This window comes from Equus quagga, chromosome 2 (assembly GCF_021613505.1).
Source record: "Equus quagga isolate Etosha38 chromosome 2, UCLA_HA_Equagga_1.0, whole genome shotgun sequence".
NCBI lineage: Eukaryota > Metazoa > Chordata > Mammalia > Perissodactyla > Equidae > Equus > Equus quagga.
In genome coordinates this window covers 72,609,755-72,634,114 of record NC_060268.1, presented here as the reverse complement: position 1 = coordinate 72,634,114, position 24,360 = coordinate 72,609,755, and the positions used below count along the sequence as shown (strand labels likewise).

Genomic DNA, 24,360 nt, shown 5'->3' with positions numbered 1-24,360 from the left:
GAGGAGAGATTAAAGGTGAGTTAGAAGCAGCAGCTAGGCACAGGGAAGGCACCAATCCCACCTCCAGGCATGGAAATATGAGGGGGAAGAGAAAACAATGCCTTTTGGTGAAAGAATTCAGTAGTATGTAGGCTTCAGTAAGGCAATGTGAAAAGGGAGCAGAGCTGGAGAGGCTGGCAGGGCTCCCTCCCTGGAAAGACTGTGGAAGGGGCCCCTCTGGAGCACTGAGTCAATATACACAGAGGCTTCTGTGATGTTTCCCAAGACTAGATTTTAAAACAAAAATGGGGCTTTGTGTCACCTCTGCTGTCAAGGAATTCCAAAATGGCTCATGAATCCAAATCTCATAAACTCTCTCTCAACCTTTCAGGAGGGAAACAGGTTGCCATTTTACAAATATAGATTCTGAACTGTAGAAAGGGCACAACCACCCTGAGGGTGCCAGGAAAGAAATGGAACTAGAAAGGTCTCCTATTTTCCCGGAGCTCTTAAACCTTTTGAAATCAGATGCTTTGAACAACTACCACTTCTGAGCAGAGTCCACAGTAAACATCTTCATCTCTAGGTATCACACACAGTAGACTAAAAACTGAAGAGGTCCATCGTCTGGGGCATAGCCATGGTATTGGCCAAGCAGAGCAGACGAGACCTGAGCTGAAGCACAGCACTCCCTCCTGCTCTTTGCTCTGATTATCCTTGCCCCATGTGTATGTTCCGCAAAAGAATAGCATTTAACAAACGTTGACAGAACCCCCAGAGTCCTGCGGGCAGCTGAGGGCTGAGTGTATTGACCACACTTTTGTGTAATTGATTGAAATAGCATGCACCACCTTCAAAGTTGAAGTTTATTCTAGGCTGTTAACTATGTAAAATATTATTTCAAAAAAGCACTTATGACCTTCTGCAAGTCAAATTTCTGGACTTTTAATTGATGATTTAACAACTCCAGAGAAAAACACAAATGGATAAAATGCAATTTTGCATAATGTAAACTATGGAAAAACTAAGAGACTAACAAATCTAAAACATTTTGTCAAGTGATAGATTTTTTTTAATACATAAAATGTTTCCTTACAAACTGTCTGCCTTTTCCCAGGAAGAGAATGTATTCAGAGAATACACAATTTAAATTCTGATTATTTTAACATGAAAAGTGATTACATGAAGAAAAATTGTGGATAGCCTCAGGAAAGTGAGAGTTAAACAGCACAAGCCATTTGGGGTATAATATTGCATTTGTGTCTTTTCTTACAGAGCATAGTCAGATGTGTTTTGAAATACACATATTTTCCTATAGAAGAGTCTTGGGTAAGTTATCTTGTATTTTCCACGACTAGCCAGCATTCACCTGAATAAGAGTAGGGTGCCAAAAATCTCCTTCCAGAGCACCCCATGGTAAGCACCTTTTCTTCTCCAAGAGTGGTGTTAGGGGAGTTTTCTACTGATGTTGGTGATGGGTCAAATTTCCCTTAGTCTTCTCATGATGTATATGTATTAATTCCATCCCAACACGACATGAGCAACAAGGAGGTAACACATCCCAACCGTGCAAGAGACGACCATCATGGGGAAGCCCAACCTGAAACACAAAGAGAAGTGGATTGTGGGGACTGGTGTCTGGTGAGTACTGTGCTATTTGAACTCATTATAAAGTTATGTTATTGCAAAAGAATGTGGCCTTGGGAGCCTTATATATCCACAAAGTTAATTACCTCTTATTATTAGAAATCAAGAAGTTGGTTTCAGCCTAGATGATCTGGAGGCACACCTCCATTAGATATTCCCCATGGTATGCCATTTTATTTGAGACCTGCTTAAAGTTTTTGCAAAGTTTTAACTGATGTTTCAGAGTCTCAATTTGTTTGTCTACAACATGAGAGGGGTGGTCTTGATGAGGACTTACACTGTCAGTGTCAGGTAACTGGCCCATTACTTAAATTTCTGGATGTTTCCTATGACTGCCTCATCTTCAAATTGTCCTTCCAAGAGAACTGGTTTCCCAGAAAGGTCAGATTCCCATAGACCCCTGAAGTTCCTCACACTTAAAGCTGGGAGAGCTTGAGAGGTAGGATTGGAAAATAATCTCATGTCTAAAGAAGGGAAGAGTGAAGAACAAGATTTTCTTCTGTATTCAGTGAGGTGCAAGATGTGTAGATAGATATGGACAAATACAAAAGAAATCATGAGAAGATGAAAGTTTCCCTCATTACATGCTTCCCACAATGTACCTGTATCTCCACAAATTCCTATCCTAACTAACAAATCCTAATAAATTCCCACTTGGCATTTGGAACCCATGTTTTAAAGCCATTGCTTAGTGCTACATTGTCACTGAGGGAGGTCCCTGCAAAGGTCACAGGTTTTGTTCCAAAAGGCTTAAAAATTCAGTGGCAAGAGCCTAGTGTGTGATAATGATAATAATCAGGATTATGACAATCTTCCTTTCCATGGTCATGCATGTGGGGAGAAAGAACTACAGCAAGTTTCTCTCTACAAAGCTATAATATAAACACAAAAACTGCATCCATGAGTGAAGCAACTCCTTAATCCTAGAGCAGAATTGGGCATTTCAAGAAGGTAGCAACTTCTCTTCTGAACGCATTTCTTTTTATAAAACAAAAAACAAAGCACAATAAATTTCAGTAAAACTACTCAAATTTCTTGAGATTGGTAAACTTTTTTTTGTTGTTTAATAGCTGAACGTGTTTGAAACCTGTCAGCCCTGATCACTGAATTCTGGAAAAATACAATCTACGGACAGTTTCTGGCCAACTCTAAGCATCAAAGACATCATTGAAAATCTTCATGTGAATGCAAAGCCTTCCTTCCACTGTGACAGATTGAGTAGAATGAATTGGTGTCAGGTAAGATGCTGAATACCTCAATGTGGGTGCTGCCACACCCAACCACGTTTCAGAAGCAAATCTGCCTTGTTGGATGAATCCCACAAAAAGCAGAACTTGCTCTTGGAAAGCCCAAGTCCAGAGAAATTTCCTCATACATGGTTCTGCCATGCTTCCCAGTGAGAGCTGCTGGTGTCTCAGGGATGGCACCAGCCCTGAGAAGAAGAATCACCCGAGACTAATGCAAACCTTCAGACTCCATCAGAAACATGACTGCTCATTCAGTGTCTAGACACTCAAGATCCTCATGTGGATGACCTCATCAACTGCACACACCACTTTTTGAGATTGGTATCATCATACCTACTGCATAGATGGGATTTGGAGAAGTAAGCAGATTTATCCAGGTCACTTGGATAATTTGCTATAGTGCAGAAATTCAAACCCCAACAGTCTAACTCTAGAGAATACACTCTTAATCACTACATGTGTTACTTCCCTATGGATATGGGCAAACCATACAATGACGATGCACTACTCATAAACAAGTAATTTATTGAACATCTGCTATATACCAGGGACTACATAGACATAGAAATAGACGTTATCTATCATTTCCCAAACACAATAAGGCAGATCATATTATCCCTATTTTATAGAATAAGAAACTGAAACTCTGTTATATTAGGGAATTTGACAAAGTCTGCCACCACTAAGAGGCAGAGATGATGTTTTGGCCTATTTTACTGGTTTCAAAACCCACATGACAGGCACCCTGACACACTAGTTCAGGGTTCTTTTCTTGTCCAGCTACGTGATCTTGGGAAAGTATTAAACATCTCCGTGACCCAATTTCTTCATATATAAAATGGAGGTAATAATAATACCTACTTACTAAAGTTGTTATGAGAATTACATGAGTTAACCCCTATAAATACCTTAGACCAGTGTCTGGATTCATAATGAGCACTCAGCAAATGTTAGCCTCAGGCCAGTGTTCCTCACCCTGAGTACATGCTGACTGGCACTAGAAAGTGCACAAAACAAAAGGGTAAAGCCTGGAGTGACTTCTTGGAGCATGAGTTTTGTTTGATGGTAAGAAATTTAACCACACACATGGAGGGTTTATTGGAAAAGAGAATATAATTGTTTTACAAACTAAAAACTACAGATCAGGCTTTTGGTTCTGAAGCAAGATGGAGTGGATGCATTTCTTCCTAGCCCTCCTTCTAAAAGCCTAGCTAAAAAGCCTGGGCATTATATCTAAACAAACTTAAGGAGACTCTGATGGTGTAGACAAGAGAGCAGGCCAGCTAGGGACTCTGATCCTGAAGAACAGCATAATAATGAGTCTCCTTTTTGGTTCCTCATATATCCCAGACTAAGTGCTGGGAAGCCGAAAACTGGGAAACATTAGTGGATGGTAGAAAAAAAATTAAAAAACCAGAAAAGTCTGCTCTCTCTAGCCAAAGGATGAGGAAAGGAGCAGTATAGCAAGAGAGAAAACTCTTACATAATAGCTGCCTTATTCCAGCCAAATACCACAGGAAAAAAAAAAGCTACAGCCCACCCCCACCCCACTCCCACTGGCAAAGGCCTAGTGGGGAATCAGAACGTCTACCCTCACCAGGCTATAACAAAGTACTCTTCCTATGGTGTCAGCGAAGACTGCACAGGGATCCTGGACTTTGACCCCTACCTGGAGCTAAGAGGCCTTCTCTTCTCTTGTTGGGGTGGTTTCAGAGAGACCCAGTGGTAAGGCAAGACTTTTACCACCTTCCAGTAGCAGTAAGACCTCACCTCCACAAAGTCAGCAAGCTGTTGGTGGTCACATGGAGAGAAAAATGAGGCACCTCTCCACACTCCAGCCAGGGTGGTAACAGAACAGACATAGTGGGGAGCAGAACTCCAATCCCCCACTGCTATATACCACTGAGCAGTAAAGAGGCTCCTCTCCCCCACTGGAGTGTTAACAGAGTTCAAGTGGGAAACCTGGACTTCCACCTCCACCTGCCAGTAATGAAGTGACACCCTCTCACTCCCACCAGTGTGGTTAGAGGAGGCATGCTAAAGAAGAAGATTTAAATAACATCCAGAATCTCATAACACCCAAAATGTCCAGGATATAACAGAAATTCACTCACATCCTAAGACCCAGGAATGTTTCAACTTTTGAGAAAACACAATCAGCAGATATCAACACTAACAGATGATACAGATGTTGAAATTGCCTGATGAAGACTTCAAAGCAGCTATCATAAAAATTCTTCAACAAGCAATTACAAACACACTTTAAACAAACGTAAAACAGAAAGTCTCAGAAAAGAAACAGACATAAAGGAGAACCAAATGGAAATTTTAGAACTGAAAAGGTAACAACTGAAATAGAAGTCTAACTGGATGGGCATAATAACAGATGGGAAAGCCCAAAGGAAAAAATCAGTGAACTTGAAGATACAATAAAAATCACCCATCTGAACAACAGAGAAAAAAGAGGGGAAAAAAATGAACAAACTCTCAGGGACCTGTGGGACACAAACAAAAGATCTAACATTTGTGTTATTGGTGCCCCAGAATGAGAGGATAAAGAGGATAGGGATGAAAAAGTATTCAAAGAAATAATAGCTGAACACTTGGTAAAAGATATAAACCTGCAGATTTAAGAAACTAAGAAAACCCTCAAAAGGATAGACCCCCAAAAATCTATGCTAAGGCACAACATAATCAGCTCCTGAAAACTAAAGAAAAGAAAAATTCTTCAAAGTAATGAGAGGCAAATGACAATTTACCTACAGGAAAAACAACAGTTTTCTCCTCAGAAACCATGGAGGCCAGAAGAAAGTAGAATAACATTTTTCAGTTGCTGAAAGACAAGAATGACCAACCTAGATTTCTATAGCCATCAAAAATAACCTTCAGGACTGCAGCAGAAATCGTGACATTCTCTGGTGAGGACAAACTAACAGAGCAGCAAACTTAGCCTAAAAGAACTGCTAAAAGAAGGTCTTCACACAGAAAGGAAATGGTAAAAGAGGGAATCTTGGAGCATCAGGAAGGAAGAAAGTATAAAAGAAAAGGCAAAAATATGCTTAAATACGATAAACTTTCTTTCTCCTCTTGAGTTTTTAAATTATGCTTGAAGCAAAAATTATAACATTGTCTAATGTGATTCTCAAAGAATGCAGAGGAATATTTAAGACAATTATATTATAAACTGGTGAGCATAAACAGACAAAATGGAAGCAAGGTTTCTACATTTGACTGGAACTAGTAAAATGTCAGTTAACCGTATTACATTATGTATTTATAATATAATAACTAGAGCAAACACCAAAAAATTTATAGAAAGAGATGTATTCAAAAACACAGACAAACCAAAATGGAATTCTGAGAAGTCATCAAGCAACCCGCAGAAGGCATAAAGAATAAACAGAGAAACTAAAAAGAGAGGTAATCAACAGAAAACAAAAATAAAATAGCAGATATAAGCCCTATCAATAAAAGAAAGAGAGAGAGAAAGTGACAGAGAGAGAGAAAGATAGGAAAGAGAGGCAGAAGGAGAGAGAAGGAATTTATTTCAAATGTCAGCTCTAGTACTTTAGATTCCAGCCTCATCCTCGCTAGTTGGGTTATGATATGCCAACAAAGAATAATAAAATGATACTTGTGTGTACTATAAGATTCCTGAAAGAGCCCTTAACCCATAAAGATGCCCACAGTAGGGATTCCATGAATGAAAAATGCACTTTACAATCCAAAGAGAATTCATCTAGGTGTATTGCCCCTTTTTAAAGACCAGAAGCCAACAAACTACAGCACCCAGGCCAAATCTGGCCTACTGCCTGTTTTTATAGATAAAGTTTTATTGGAATACAGCCACTCACATACATTTACTTATTATCTTTGACTGCTCTAGAGCTATGACAGCACAGTAGATTTGAGGAGTTGCAACAGATACCATGTGGCCAACAAAGTCTGAAAGATTTACCTCTGACCCTTTACAGAAAATGTTTGCCATCCCCCTGTTATGGAGAAAAGCATCCAGACCTCCAGTCTGGAAGGTGAAAAAACTTAGCTTATCAGCTCCCACTCAAAATGCAAGGAATTCCCAGATCACCAGCCAAGAGAAATATACTGTGAGCTACTATGTAATTTCAAAATTTATATTACCATATATTTTAAAAAGTGAAAGAAAACAGGTGAAAGGAAGTTTAATAATGTATTTAACCCAACATATCCAAAACATTATTTTAACATATAATCAACATAAAATTTTAATGTAATATAATTCATTCGTTTTTTACACCAAATCTTTGAGATCCAGTGTGGGTTTTCTCTTCACAGTACAACTCATGTGGACTTTCCACGCTTCAAGGCTCAATAGCCACAGTGGCTGGGGCCTGTCATAATATCCAGTGCAGCACAACTTGCACCTGGAAAGTATCCGAAAAGGCAGGTTTATGGCCATGAGCTGATGCAGGGAATGCTGGCTCTGGATGGAGAATTTGGAAGGGGAGTCGCTGGAGTGAGGCCTTTTCAGAGAAACCATCTTGAGACAGGCCTGCAGGGGCTCTGCCACCCTCTGCACACATCTCCACCAGGCAAGCAAGCCAATCAGGGCAGCCTTTTCCCTATACATTTTGGAAGTCATACACACACAAAAAGAATCCTTCAATGTTAGGGTCAAGACAAGTGTGAAGCTGTTTATTGGGCAGTTTGATGGCAGCACTGCCAATAGTCGCTACACACTTGACTATTTGATGAGTAAAGACCAGGATGGGGCAGTTTTTCCAGTGGAACTACTAAGGTTGGTGTGTTCCCTCTTGGAGAAAGCCCCTGCCGCTTCTTCTTGCGGGAGTATGGTTAGCTTGAGTGATGTTTCAATGCTTCACTCGCTACTCAGGCAGGAGTCCCCTGGAGTGAGATTTACTTGAAGGGAGGACAGTAATGACTTCCTGTCACTGCCAGCAGAACTCTGAATACACATATTTATGCTCCATGTTTACCAGGAGCTGTTCCATTTCCCAGAAGATCCATTTGTCTTGCTCCCCAAGTCTCTCAGAAAAGCAACAACTTCACCAAAAGACCTAAGAAACGCACATTTGTTCAGCATCCAGCATCACATTATGCTTTCATTTCCCTCAAGGATTATTTTCAATCCATTCTGGCTCCAAAAATCATATTCTGTTACAGAAGACAAAAACACTTGAACATCAAATCACAAATCAAGATGCAAAATGTCACATGGATGCCCGTACAAACTCTGCATTAGATGAATTCAGTTTTAGGTTAAAAACATGCCTGTGATGACACATACTACTCCAAGGAACCAAGGTTTCCACACTGCTGGGATATGAGCTGCCTTGGAACCCTGCCATTTCCAATGGAGGTCAGCATGATGCTGAGAGCAGAGCCCTGCACACTGAAAAGAGACCTGCTTTTCAAAAAGAAATGTTTGCTAATGAAGTCTCCTACTTGAGTTCTAGACTGAAACCATTCTTCCCATTTACTTTTCCTTTCCAAAAGGCCTTATAGCACACTATGACTATAGTTCTTAATCAGAAAGCCATTTCACTGTTGCCTTTCTGCAAAAGTAATGAAGCACAGCTTCTGCTTCTATAGGCCTGTGGAGATGCACACAGCTCACACTGCTTGCCCCACCTTCCGTAGACAATAGACTCCTGAGAGCTGTACTCTTCAGCCCCTTGGCCTGTCAGAGGCCCCAGGACAGGGATCACTTTCTTTCTTTTCTTTTAAAGATTGGCCCTGAGCTAACACTTGTTGCCAATCTTTTTTTTTATCTTCTTCTCCCCAAAGCCCCCCAGTACATAGTTGTATACTCCAGTGTCTACGTCTAATTCTGCTATGTGGGATGCCACCTCAACATGGCTTGATGAGTGGTGCTTAGGTCCATGCCCAGGATCTGAACCAGCAAAACCCTGGGCCACCAAAGTGGAACATGCAAACTTAACCACTCATCTACAGGGCCAGCCCCAGGGATCACTTTCTTATCCTCAGCCCCCATTTGAAATTTGAACAGCCACCTGCCTCATCTCCTGGGTCTCCCAGGGTGACAACTAGCTAAACCTCTTCGTGAAGAAAGGCTGAAGAAGCTTCATATTTCTTAGAAATAAAGCCCCATAATTGTGTTTCCCACTAAAAGAGGAGTTCCAGGTGTGGGAAATGGTGGTGAGCCAGAAGGAGGGCTACAGAAGAGAGGAGGCACATCCATGGGGAAGTGGGCCTCATGGTTCCTGCAGTGACCTCTCCATCACCTTGCATTGGTGCCAGCAGCCAGCAGTAGAGTTCATAGGGCTAAGCACTTGGGAGAGTGACAGAGAAACAGTACAGAAAGTATGGCAAGGAGCAACGCATCAAAGTGAAGAGGAAAAGCTTGGAAAGGAAAAGGCATCTGAGGATGAATTCTAATAATTTGCTTTTGTTTCACCAGAATAAACTCCAGTTTGGGTGGTTTCTTTCTCATGCATTCAGTCTTATGAAATGAAGCTACAGTCTTTAGCAAACAAAAGAGAAAGAGTTTAAGAAAATCATGTCTCAGTCTTTCTCTTTCTGAGAAAAACCATTTTCATTGCACTTTGTGCCCCACCTCAGCCAGCTCCCTCTCTGAGGTGCCCCACCACACATGGTCTCTTGACCAGCACCAGTGCTCTCAGCCATCCACAGGGCTGGGAATCTCATCTCTCCCTCTGTCAGACCTGCAATCAGCCAGCCTCTCACTTCCTTAAACTTCCCTCCATGTTGTGGAAGCCCCTTTACCCCTGAGCATTCCCACTGAACATGAATGGAGAGTCAGAAAGCCCTGTGGATATTTGAGATCATGTAGAGACTCCCTATAAGGTTCTGTCCAACACCTCTTCTAAAACTTCCTTGCTCCTTCTCCCATATTCCCATATTCACAATACGGCCTTCCTTCTGACTTTTTAAAGAACATTACGTTTATCCAAGTTGAGCAGCAGCAATGTTCCTCATCTCCACCCAGCAAGCCTTTGACTTTTCCTTTCTTTCTTCCCTCTTCTGAGTGTTGAACTCAAATTCTGGACTGTATCTCTTTGGCTCTCCTCTAAGAACTTTCTCCATCAAGTGTCTCCTTCTCCCATACCTTTCATGCCTCCTTTTTGATTGGCATCTTCTACTGGCCTATAAACACCTCCAGATCTTCCTTTATCACAGTAAATTGCCATCCTTTCCACTCCAAATCCTCTTAAATTACTAGATGCCTTTGTCCTTTACATTGCATGCTGTGTTGGATAATATGCTGATGATATAAAGCAAAATAACAGGCAGTCTCTGCCTACAAGTAGCAGTGAAAAGGGCAGATAGAAAGTCAAATTTGTGATACCATAGAGTGAGCATTATTCAGAGGCATGGACTCAGGATTCTGTAGGGAAGTACCAAAAGCAACTCCTCCACTGGGTAGTGCCCAGCCAGTGAGTTTGGTGTTCAACACTGAGTAGGAATTTAGCAGGCAAAGAAGAGAAGAATGGGTTTGGGAAAGCTCAAAGAGAATACTCATTTGTTCTACTACTTCCTAAAATAACTTTGGTAATTTATATTTTTTCCAGAAAAACATTCATTTTAAAAATTCTAATTTTATTAGCCATAGATGTAATATTCAAATATAACTTTAATCTTTACCTCTGCTGCTATGTTCCCTTTTCTAATATCTAATTTTGTTAATTTTTGCTTTTTCATTCTCTTTCTAGATTGATGCCAAGGCTTAATCTATAATATCAATAATGTTTACCAAAAAAGAAAAATTAGGAGAAGTGACATCAGCATCATGGTAGAGTGAGCTCTTCCCTTAGACTCTCTCCTGAAGTGACAAGGAAAAGGACATTCATAAACCAACACAGGACATTCACACAACACAAAAGATGTCTAAGAGACTCACACAGCCATATATCTAAAAGTGGAGGTGTTGGACCCCCAAGAGGAAGCGGAAGAAGGTAAGGGGATCTCCTCTCCCTCCACTAAAGGCAGCAACCCAGGGTATGGGACTGTGCACAGCTCTGAGAGGAGGGGAGAAGTGGCCCTCCAGAGGAACACCTTCACTCTCCAAGTTCCCCCATAGCCCATGGGAAAGCCCCACACAGAGGAGCGTAAGCTATTGCAGGAGTATCCTCATCAAGCCAGCACACCTAGAGAGCAGATAGCAAGGGCAGAGTGAGAACACTCCAAGGATCATGCAGGCAAAAGAAAGCACCCCTCCCCCCAACCAGTGCTCCAGTTCAGCTGGTTGGTGAGAGTGCTTGCACAGAAGATAGAAAAACAGCAGCTGTGAGTGAGCCACGGATTGTGAAGGGCTCAGAATACACAGCTCTTGACCCCCTCCCAGTGGTGGCAGATGGAAGCTGTGACCAGATACTGTCACTATGCAGAGGCACAAATCCATGCCATCAAATAATATGAAGAAATATATTAATACCCCAGACAAGAAGGAAGATGATGAGCACCAAGAAGTCAATCCTGAAAGCACAGAAATTTATAATCTAAATTACAGAGAATTCAAAATAGCTATCATACAAAAACTCAACAAGTTACAAGAAAATATAGATAGATCAATGAAATCAGGAACAAAATTAATGAACAGAGGGAATTCTTCACAAAACAGATTGAAACTATAAAGAAAACCAAATCAATATGTTGGAAATGAAAAACACAATGGATGAGATAAGGAAAAATCTGGACTCCCTGAATAACAGAGCTGATATTGTACAGGAGAGAATTAGCAGTCTTGAGGACAGAAATATAGAAATGCTTCAGATGAAGGAGAAGAGAAAACTAAGACTAAAAAGAAATGAAGAAATTCTCTGAGAAATATCTGACTCAATTAGGAAATGCAACATAAGGATTGTAGATATTCAAGAGAGAGAAGAGAAGGAAAACGGAACAGAAAGCTTGTTCAAAGAAATAATAGCTCAGAACTACCCAAACCTGGGGAAGAAGCTGGAAAAACAAGTGAAAGAAGCCACTGGGACTCCTAATTACATCGGTGTAAAAAAGGCCTTCTCCAAGGCATATAGTAGTAAAGCTGGAAAAAAAAGAAATGACAAAGGAAAAATAATAAGGGAAGCAAGGCAAAAGAAAATAAGTTAGAAAGAAACCCCTATCAGGCTTTCAGCAGATTTCTCAGCAGAAATCTTACAGGCTAGGAAATATTGAAACAATATATTCAAAATTCTCAAAGACAAAAACATTCAGCTGAGAATACTCTATCCAGTGGAAATCCTTCAGATATAACAGAGAAATAAAAACTTTTCTGAATAAATAAAAGCTAAGGGAGTTCATTGTCGCAAGACCTGCCCCCCCAAAAGAAATGCTCAAAAAGCCCCTCATACCTGAACAAAAAAAACAAAGGGGTTACAAATCCTTGAGAAAGGAGATAAATAGGTAGACCATATCACAAAATTGCAACTCTCAGGGCCAGGCCTGTGACTGAGTGGTTACATTTGTGTACTCCACTTTGGCAGCCTGGGGTTTCACCAGTTTGGATCCTGGGCATAGACCTAGCACCATTCATCAAGCCATGCTGAGGTGGCATCCCACATAGCACAACTACAAGGGCCTGCAACAAGAATATACAACTATGTGTTGGGTGCTTTTGGAAGAAGAAGAAGAAAAAGGAAAAAAGAAAAGATTGGCAACAGATGTTAGCTCAGGTGCCAATCAAAAAAAAAGGAAAGAAAATTGCAGCTCTCTATCAGGACAGGTTAGCAAACACTTAATTATAAAATTAAGGACAAAGGGAAGGAAAACATCAAAAATAAATAAAATCTCATCATTTTAACCACAAACTCATAACACAAGATGGAACAAGTTGTGAAAATAGTAACTTAGAAGGGGAAGAGGAAAGAGATGGAATTGGCTTAGTCTAAGAAAATACAAGGCCATCAGATAATGGACTATCTCATCTATGAGATTTTATACAAACCTCATGGTAACCAGTACACAAATAATCAGAAAGAGACACAAATGATAAATAAAGAGAAAACTGAGAAAACCATCATAGAGAACTACCAAACTGAATTGGTAGTCAGAAATACACAGGATGAGAAACAAGGGAACTGCAGAAAACCAGAAAATGAGAGATAAAATGGCAGCATTAAGGCTTCATATGTCAATAATCACTCTAAATGTAAATGGATTGAATTCTTGAATCAAAAGACACAGAGTGGCAGGATGGATTAAAAAACAAGACCCAACAATATGCTGCCTCCAGGAAACACATCTCAGCTCTAAAGACAAACACAGGCTCAGAGTGAAGGGATGGAAGACAATGGTCCAAGATAATGGCAAACAAAAGAAAACAGGTGTTGCCATAGTTACATCAGACAAAGTAGACTTCAAGATAAAACAGGTAATAAGAGACAAAGAGGGGCAGTTTATAACAATAAAAGGAACACTTGGCAAAGAAGACATAACACTTATAAATATATATGCAACCAATACAGGCTCACCAAAGTATATAAAGCAACTAATAACAAACCTCAAAGGAGATATTAACAGAACCATAATAGTAGGGGACCTTAACAACCCACTTACACCAATGGATAGATCATCCAGTCAACAAGGATTAGTGGATTTAAATGAGAAACTAGACCAGACAGACTTAATAGATATATAGAGAGCACTCCATCAAAAAACAGCAGAATACACATTCTTCTCAAGTACACATGGAGCATTCTCAAGGATAGACCATATGTCGGGAAAGAAGGCAAGCCTCAATAAATGTAAGAAGACTGAAATCATATCAAGCAACTGTTCTGACCACAATGCTATGAAACTAGAAATCAACTATAAGAAAAAATCTGGGAAAGGGACAAAGATGTGGAGACTAAACAATATGCTACTGAACAACCAATGGGTCACTGAAGAAATTAAAGGAGAAATAAAAAAAATATATGGAGACAAATGAGCATGAAAATACATCATACCAACTCATATAGGATGCAGGAAAAGTGGTCCTAAAAGGGAAACTCATAGCGACACAGGCCCATCTTAACAAACAAGAAAAATCTCAAATAAGAAATCTTAAACTATGCATAACATAATTAGAAAAAGAAGAACAAACAAAGCCCAAAGTCAGAAGAGGGAGGGAAATAAAAATTAGAACAGAAATAAATGAAATTGAAACCAAAAAAAAGACTAGAAAGGATCAAGAAAACAAAGAGCTGGTTCTTTGAGAAAACAAACAACACTGACAAACTCTTAACTAGACTCACTAAAAGAAAGGGAGAGAAGGTTCAAATAAATAAAATTAGAAATGACAGAGGATAATTTACAATGGATACCACAGAAATACAAAGGATTATAAGAGAATACTATGAAAAACTATATGCTAACAAATTGACAATCTAGAAGAAAGATAAATTCTTAGACACATTCAACCTCCCCAAACTGAATCAAGAAGAAATACAGTATCTGAATAGAACAATCACAAGTAATTAGATCAAAACAGTAATAAAAAGCTCCCAAAAAATTAAAGTCCAGGACCAGATGGCTTCTCTGGAGAATTCTACCAAACATTCAAAGATTTAATACCTATCCTTCTCAAACTATTCCAAAAAATTGAAGATCGAACAATTCCTAACACATTTTACGAGGCCAACATCACCCTGATCACAAAGCCAGACAAGGACAATATGAAGAAGGAAAACTACAGGCCAATATTGCTAATGAACATAGATGTAAAAATCCTCAACAAAATATTGGCAAGCATAATACAGCAACACATTAAAAGGATCATATACCATGATCAAGTGGGATTTATACCAGGGACGCAGGGATGGTTCAACATCCACAAATCAATCAATGTGATATACCACATTAATAAAATGAGGAATAAAAGCCACATGATTATCTCAATAGATGCAGAGAAAGCATTTGACAAGATCCAACATTCATTTATGATAAAAACTCTCAGTAAAATGGGTGTAGAAGGAAAGTACCAAGGAAAGTACCATAATAAAGGTCATATATGACAAACCCACAGCCAACATCATACTCAATGGGGAAAAACTGAAACCCATCCCTCTGAGAACAGGAACAAAACAAGAGTGCTCATGCTCACCAATCTTATTAAACATAGTATTGGAGGTTTTGGTCAGAGCAATTAGGCAGGAAAAAGAAATAAAAGGAATCCAAGGGAATGGAGAAGTGAAACTGTTGCTGTTTGCAGCTGACATGATTCTATATATAGAAAACCCTAAAGAATCCATCAGAAAACTATTAGAAAAAATCAACAACTACAGCAAAGTTGCAGGGTACAAAATCAACTTACAAATATCAGTGGCATTTCTATACTCTAATAACAAACTAACAGAAAGAGAACTCATGAATACAATCCCTCATACAATTTCAACAAAAAGAATAAAATATCAGGGAATAAATTTAACCAAGGAGGTGAAAGACCTACACAATGAAAACCGTGAGAAATTATTGAAAGAAATTGGTGATAACATAAAGAAATGGAAAGCTATTCCATGCACATGGAGTGGAAGAATAAACACAGTTAAAATGTCCATGTTACCTAAAGCAATCTACAGATTCAATGCAATCCCGTTCAGAATTCCAATGATATTCTTCATGGAAATAGAACAAAGAATCCTAAAATTCATGTGTGGCAACAAAAGACCCCAAATAGCAAGCAATCCTGAGAAAAAAGAACAAAGCTGGAGGCATCACAATCCCTGACTTCAAAATATACTATAAAGCTGTAGTAATCAAAATAGCATGGTACTGGCACAAAAACAGACAATGGAACACATCAATGGAACAGAATGGAAAGCCTCAAAATAAAACCACACATCTATGGACAGCTAATCTTCAACAAAGAAGCTAAGAACATGCATTGGAGAAAGAACAGTCTTCAATAAACGGTGTTGGGAAAACTGAAGAGCTACATGCAAAAGAATGATAGTAGACCATTATCTTTCACCATACACAAAAATTAACTCAAAATGGATCAAAGATTTGAAGGTAAGACCTGAAACCATAAAATTCCTAGAAGAAAATATAGGCAGTACACTCTTTGACATTGGTCACAGGATTTTTTTGAATACCATGTCTACTCAGACAATGAAACAAAAGAGAAAATAAACAAGTGAGAATTCCTCCAACTAAAGAGCTTCTGCAAGCCAAAGAAACCAGGTACAAAATGAAAAGGCAAACCACCAACTGGGAGAAGATATTTGCAATTCATATACCCAACAAGGGGTTAATCTCCAAAATACATAATGAACTCACACAACTCAACAACAAAAAAACAACCTGATCAAAAAACGGGCAGAGGGGGGCCTGCCCAGTGGCATAGTGGTTAAGTTTACGTGCTCCTCTCTGGCGGCCCAAGCTGGCAGGTTCAGATCCCAGGCGTGGACCTACACACTGCTCATCAAGCTACGCTGTAACGGCATCCCACATACAAAACAGAGGAAGACTGGCACAGATGTTAGCTCTGTGACAATCTTCCTCAAGCAAAAATAGGAAGAGTGGCAACAAATGTTACCTCTGGGCCAATCTTCCTCCCAAAAGAAAAAATGGGTAGAGGATAAGAACAGATATATTTCCAAAGAAGACATATGGATGGCCAAGAGGCACATGAAAAGATGTTCAATGTGGCTAATCATCAGGGAAATGCAAATCAAAACTACACTAAGGTATCACTATACACCCATTAGAATGGCTATAATCACCAAGACAAGAAATAACAAATGTTGGAGAGGATGTGGAGAAAAGGGAACCATCTTACACTGCTGGTGGAAATGCAAACTGGTGCAGCCACTATGAAAAACAGTACAGAGATTTCTCAAAAAATTAAAAATAGAAATACCATACAATTCGGCTATCCCACTACTGGGTATTTATCCAAAGAACTTGAAATCAACAATTCAAAAAGACTTATTCACCCCTATGTTCATTGCCGCATTATTCACTGTAGCCAAGACATGGAAGCAACCCAAGTGCCGGTTGACTGATGATTGAATAAAGAAGATGGGGCTATATATACAATGGAATACTACTCAGCCATAAAAAAGACAAAATTATCCCATTCACAATAACATGGATGGACCTTGAAGTATTACTTTAAGCAAAATAAGCCAGACAGAGAAAGATAAATATCATATGATTTCACTCAGATGAAGAAGATAAACTAACACACGGACAAAGAGAACCATTTTGTGGTTACCGAAGGGGAAGGGAAATGGGGGGTGGGCACAAGTGGTGAAAGGGCACACTTATATGGTGACTGACAAAAAATAATGCACAAGTAAAATCTCACAATGTTACAAACTATTATGACCTCAATAAAATAAAATAAAATCACCTCTTGACTTACCAGTTCTACCATTATCAGTCTTCTACTTCAGTAAGTTTGACTTTATATTGTGGTTCTTTCCTGCGCTATTTCATTTGTAATTATTTTTCTTCAATTTAAAAACAATTAAAATAGCTAAGGCTGATTAGAGCCAGACCCCTAAGTCTGGCTCTAAGGCCTTCCTGGAACTCTGCCAAGTTGCTTTCTTCTTTGGAGCTGAATAAGCTGTTGGTGAACCACGGGGTTGGGTAAAGCAAAACCTGGTGGTGTGAACTGAATTTTCTGTTTAACTTCAACAAGCAGCCAACCTCCCTGAGCCTAATCTTCCTATAAAATAATATTTTAGGCAAAGAACTTCAAAATATAGTGCATAAAGCAGCTATTAAATGGTCTAATACTTTATAAATGCTCTTGAAATGGCATACACTAATTACTGTTTTTGTTACTACTACTGCAAATTCTATTAGTACTACAATTTCTATTCTATTATTATTACTTCTTTTGATTTAATTTATGTAAAGGGTGTCATTTTTTTTCTCTTATCTTTAATTTGCTATTAATGCATTGTGGTCAGAGACTACTGTTTGAAAATATTCAGTTATTAAATCATTGAGATTGTCTTCATGGCTTAATATATGATGAATTTTTATAGCTGTTTTGTGGACTCTTGAAAAGAAGGCATGTTCTCCATAGAAAATAAAGAGGATTATATATCTCATATTTCAATTATCAGAAACGGATAGTGTCATATGTAGGTCTTCCATTACCAATGAAGTTTATGTTAACTTCTCATTTTATTTCTGACTGAATTTATTTTATTCCTTTTGATGCTATATTTTTAGCAATCCAAAACTATTATATTGACTCTGTTCATTGAATTTTTTAACATGACTTCTGTATTCCATGTTATATATGTTTCTACCTTTATTATCTTTTCAATTATACTAGCCAGACTTATTTTATGCATAGTTTTATTTTTAACCTTTCTATATTAATTATTTAATAATAATATTTAGAATAATAACATTTAGAATAATATATATATTATTCTGATAGCTGTTTTTAAAGCGGAAATCCAGCTAGGAATTGATTTTTATTCACTATTTTTGATTCTTCACTTTTAATGATATTTTTGGCTTTCCTTATATAATCTTGGTGTGTGCTTTGTTGTTTTAAAATTTTTCCTTTGTTTTCTTTCTTTTGTTTATTTACTTATACTTTTAATATATAAATTCTCTTGACTTGCTTTTATCAATACAGTGAGATTTAAAATTTTAATTGTACTAACAGTGAAAGTATTTAATAATAAAAGTAAATCTATATGCCTCACTTACTAAAGATAAATAAATAAACCAATATCCTTTGACCCTCCCATGAAAGACAAAGAAGACAGGAAGTTTTAAGTTATCTCAGTAATACCTTAATACATTCTGTGGTCTCCATTAATTCAATATGAGATTGTAGACTCAGGTTATATTTGTTAAATAATTCTTCTTATTATTTTAGGTAAGTAAGATTGGCCCTGATCTAACTTCTGTTGCCAATCTTCCTCTTTTTCTTTCCCCACCTAAAGCTGCAGTACATAGTTGTATATCCTAGTTGCAGGTCATTCTAGTTCTTCTATGTGGGATGCCACCACAGCACAGCTTGATGAGCAGTGTGTAGGTCCACACCCAGGATCTGAACTGGCAAAATCTGGGCCACTGAAGCAGAGCACAAGAACTTAACCACTCAGCCATGGGGCCGGCCCCTGTTAAATTCTTATTATTTACAATGTATATCTTCTGTTTAGAAACATTTTGCTTATCTAGTTTAGTTTGACTTAATAGTCTATTTACAACATTAATTATTTCTATAACTATGTGTTTATCTTAGTGTTTATAACTCATCATTTTCTTTCCACAAATTGCATAACTTGAGTGCTTAATTCTGGAATACATATTTAAGTAATTACTTCCAGGAAATGATAGAAGTGGTGTTTTTCCTGAATGGTTACTCACTTGATATATTGATGAGGAGGAGGAGGAAGATGGCTATCTGATAATTATAATAATTGCAGATGACATCTGGGAGTGATAACATATCAGGCAGGCAGGTTTACATTTATTAATTCAGTTAATCCTCACAAAATACTATGAGATAGGTAGTATTAGTCTCCCACTTTTTAAAAACTTTTTATTGAGATTATGATAGTTTACAACCTTGTGAAATTTCAGTTGTACATTATTGTTTGTCAGTCATGTTGTAGGTGCACCACTTCACCCTTTGAGCCCACCCCCCACCCCCCTTTCCCCTGGTAACCACTAATCTGTTCTCTTTGTCTACATGTTTAACTTCCACATATGAGTGGAGTCATACAGAGATTTTCTTTCTCTATCTGGCTTATTTCACTTAACATAATACCCTCAAGGTCCACCCACGTTTTTGTAAATGGGACGATTTATCCTTTTTATGGCTGAGTAGTATTCCATTGTATATAGATACACCATATCTTCTTTATCCAGTCATCAGTTGATGAGCACTTAGGTTGCTTCCATGTCTTGGCTATTGTAAATAATGCTGCAATGAACATAGGGGTGCATGGGACTTTTGGAATTGCTGATTTCAAGTTCTTCGGATAGATACCCAGTAGTGGGATGGCTGGGTTATATGGTATTTCTATTTTTAATTTTTTGAGAAATCTCCATACTGTTTCCCATAGTGGCTGCACCAGTTCGCATTCCCACCAGCAGTGTATGAGGATTCCCTTTTCTCCACAACCTCTCCAACATTTGTTACTTTTTGTTTCGGTTATTTTTGCCATTCTCCCACTTTTAAAGATAACACAACTAAGGCCCAGAGAGATTAAGTAACTACTTGAGGTCATACAACTGGTTAGGAACAGAGACACAGAAAGTTTTCTGTAACTTTAGTAGATAGATGGCACTTGACTGGATTTGAAGTTAGAACCTTGGGATCACAGACACTTCCTTTCAAAACTTTGTCACTGGGCATTTAATAATGTCCAAGAGTTGGAGGTTCACTTACTTTTGTTTCTATTTGTACGTACAAGGTTCTTGGGTTCTTATAGAAATGCGATCTTTCTTTGTTACCAAAAATAATGACAGGCTGTGTCGTGGCATGAATATCATTCAATTAATTTTATCTGGGACATAGTGAGCATATTTTGATGTATATTCCAAAATCAATTTTTGTGTTTTTTAATATACAAGTATATTTTCTTCAATTATGTTTCGATCATTGCTGCTGTTCATTTCCTTTTTAATATAATTATCTAAGCAAAGTCCACCCAGAGCTTGCTTCCCAATACATATAGATTGTCACTGAACCCCTAAAATCTGCTGCCAAATGCTGGTGTGGTTCCATGTCCAGGTGAAAACATGGAAATCTCCTTGACCTGCACAACTGGGGCTCCTGTGCCTATTTGCATTCAAGATGAGAACTTGGCTGCCCTCACAGCTCCGGCAGCAAGAAAGAGGGTTCATGTTCTAACACAAATGCAAAGGCCCAAGTATGAGGCCTTCACATCTCCTCATACTCCATGCCAGAACTTCCTGCCTTGCTTCCAGAGGGGACCTGGTCACCCAGCATCGTCAGGTGGGGATGGATGTAGCCTCTGAACCATGACTACTTTCACCTCTAGTGCTGTGCCTTCATGCATGGTGGATGGCTCCAGTGTTTTCTTGTCCAGACAGTCTCCATTTCTCTGACCTTTAAGCAAACAGTTCTTCTGGCAAGAGATTCAGCCATTGAAGCACACATGGGACCAATTATGTTTCTCAATTGTTATGGCTTCTATTATTCAGGTTCTCTAGAGAAACAGAACCAATAGGAGATAGATATATATATATATATATTTACATTAAAAAAATTTTTTTTAATGTACATATGTATGTATCTATCTATATATGGACATTTATTAAGAGGAATTGGCTTACACGATTATGGAAGCTAAGCAGTCCCAAAGTCTGTTGTCTGGTGAATTGGAGACCCAGGAAAGCTGGTGGCTTAATTCCAGTCTGAGTCCAAAAGCCTGAGAACCAGAGGAGTTCATGGTTTAAACCCCAGTCAAAGGTCAGAAGATGAGGTAAGATGCCCCAGCTTAAACAGAAATGCAGGAAGGGAAATCCTCCCTTCCTCCACTTTTGTTCTATTCAGGCCCTCAACAGATTGGATGACATCCGCTCACACTGGGGAGGGCAATCTACTTTATGGAGTCTACCAATTCAAATGCTAATCTCATCCAGAAACACCCTCATAGACACACTCAGAAATAATGTTTAATCTGGTCACCCCATGGCCTGCCAAACTGACACATAAAATTAACTATCACATGAACTAAATCGTGTTCCTCAAAATTCATATGTTGAAGCCCTAACCTCCAGTACCTCAGAATGTGACTGTATTTGGAGATAGAGCATTTAAGGGAGTAATTAAGTTAAAAATGAGGTAATTAGCATGGGCTCTAGATAAATCTGACTGGTTCTTATAAGAAGACGTGATTAGGACACACAGAGAGACACTGGGGATGTGTACCCAGAGGGAAGACCACGTGAGGACACAGGGAGAAGACAGCCATATAGAAGCCAAGGAGAAAGGCCTCAGAAAATACCAACCCTGATGACACCGTGATCTCAGACTTCCACCTTTCAGAACTGTGAGACAATAAATGTCTGTTGTTTAAGCCACCCAATCTGTGGTACTTTGTAATGGCAGCCCTAGCAAACTAATACATCAATCCAGTCTTCTTTGTTTCGTGGTTTCTAGAAATTCTTTCCAGACTCTTGCTGAACTTAGTTTGTAGAACTTCTCTGTGTTTGGGGTTTTATTCTTTATATCTATTAATAAGAAGCTGTGCCCACAGGGATTGATACTCTGACCCTATGTTAACCTAGAAGCTGACCCACACTTGCTCTTTAGTCTATCACAGGCAGGGTTGATGTCCTCCACATGTGGAATACACCAACTTGAAAGTGGTCTGACAGTCCCACAGTCAGGACTTTTCCCCTCCTTCACCTTCAGCAGTTCCTTTGTTAAAGCTCTCTTTCCACCGCCTGCTCTCCTTTCCTTTAATTACAGGGGCTGTGCTGTACTGGTTGCCCCAATTTTTGGATGATCTCTCCATGTCATTGGCTCCTCTATTAAAATATACCCCACTATCAACTAAAATATTAAAAGTCTATTAATAATAGACAAATCTATTAAAATAGATCTCTGATATTTTATCCTCAAATCTTCTCTCCTCTTTCTCTGTTCCTTATCTTTGGCAACCCATTCCTCTGGTGGTTTTCATAATCTCCCTCCTGTAGATGAATGCCAGTGAGTCCACAGTCCCAGGCTCTATCCACGCCCTGCCTGGGCATTGCCCCTAGATGATCCTTTGAAGTCTGTATGTCTGTATTAGTTTGCTATGGCTGCCATAACAAAGTACTACAGACCAGGCAACTTAAACAACAAAAATTTATTTTCTCAAAGTTCCAGAGGCTGGAGTCCAAGATCAAGGATTTGGTGGAGTTGGTTTCTTCTGAGGCCCCCCTCTTGGCATGTAGCTGGTGGTGTTCTCCCTGTGTCCTCACATGATCTTCCCTCTGTGTGTGAGCACATTATTTCCAAATCTCCTTATCTTATTGGGACATCAGTCAGATTGGTTTAGGGCCCAGCTTTATGGCCTAAGTTTACCTTAATTACCCCATTAGAGACCCTGTCTCCACATACAGTCACATTTTGAAGTTAGGGCTTTAATATATGAATTTCTGAGGGAGAGACACAATTTAATCCATAACAATGTCCAGCACCAAAGCCTTCATATGCACCTTTGACCCGGGGCTACCTCCTGGCATTTCTTTTGGGTATGAGTCTTGTTCTAGTATTTAATTTTAATCCTTGAAGTCACAATTTGCTACCTAGCCTTTGTAGTCTGTCAGTTATGAAATCCTAAATTTCTGTTTCTTTAAATATTTCAGATAATTTTCCATTAAAAAATATTCCCATGCTGTAACTATAGTTCTGGCTCATATTTATGGTTGTATGGGCTGTTGTATTCACTTTCTTCATGGTGTTTTTGTTCTCTGCCTCTTTTTCTTGTAATCCATTCTATACATTGCTCCTTCCTCACCTCCATTTCTCCTCTCACTTCCTTTTCTTCCCTCCATTCCACCTCCCTGCCCTCTCTCTCTCCTTCCCTCTCTTTAATAGATCTTGAGACTTTTCTGTACCAGGAACTGCACTAAATTGGCACTCCAGCCAACATGTGGGAGCCTTGGTGGTGATGATCCTCCAGAGTGACTTACATCTTGCTCTTCTGAATTTTCTACATAGCCAAGAGGTATCCAGTCTTAACTGGGAAATACACAGGGGTCCCTATCATCCTTTCTCAGAGAAGAAGAGTCTGAAATAATGAATGTGGAGAAGCTTTCTTTAACAAGCCCTGATGGACCACATTCCACATTATTTTGAGGCCTACTAAATTGGGCTTTCAACCTTAATGAAACAAAAATAAGTTATTTACCTGATAAAGAGTTCAAAATAATGATCATAAAGATAGTCACTGAGCTCAGGAGAAGAATGGATGAACAAAGTGAGAATTTCAACAAAAACAGAGAAAATATAACAAACGACCAAATAGAAGTCGCAGAGATGAAGAATACAATAACTACTGAACTAAAAAATATAATAGAAGGGTTCAACAGCAAACTAGATGGAGCAAAAGAAAGGACCAGTGAACTCAAAGACAGGGCAGTGGAATTCAGCCAATGAGAGCAGCAAAAAGAAAAAGAATGAAAAAGAGTGAAGATAGCTTAAGGGACTTATGGGAAAACATGAAGTGTACCAACATTTATATTACAGGGGTCCCAGAAGGAGAAGAGAGAGAGAGAAAGGGGCAGAAAAATTATTTGAAGAAATAATAACTGAAAACTATCCAACCTGGGGAAGGAAACAGATGTCCAGATCCAGGAAGCCAAGAAAGTTCCAAATAACATGAACTCAAAGGGACCCAGACCAAGACACATTATAATTAAAGTGAAAAAGTTAAAAACAAAAAGAGACTCTTAAAAGCAGCAAGAGAAAAACAACTTATTACATACAAGGGAACCCCCATAAGACTATAAGCATATCTTTCAGCAGAAACTTTGCAGGCCAGAAGGGAGTGGCACAATATATTCAAAGTGCTGAAAGAAAAAA

The 24,360-nt window shown here is 38.9% G+C and overlaps 1 protein-coding gene across 6 annotated transcripts in view; it reads right to left on the bottom strand.

Annotated features, from left to right (window-relative positions):
- Window positions 1-915: 915 nt before the first annotated feature.
- OCA2 (OCA2 melanosomal transmembrane protein) overlaps window positions 916-24,360 on the bottom strand; it is a 358,682-nt gene continuing 335,237 nt past the window's right edge. For 4 of the 6 annotated variants that reach the window (XM_046655122.1, XM_046655123.1, XM_046655124.1 and 1 more), the window contains one exon: window positions 916-1,579. In XM_046655122.1, coding sequence (XP_046511078.1) covers window positions 1,495-1,579 — 85 coding nt within the window. In that variant the 3' untranslated portion in view covers window positions 916-1,494. The remainder of the gene's footprint in view (window positions 1,580-24,360) is intronic. The other 2 variants (XR_006887681.1, XR_006887683.1) reach the window with 1 other exon arrangement.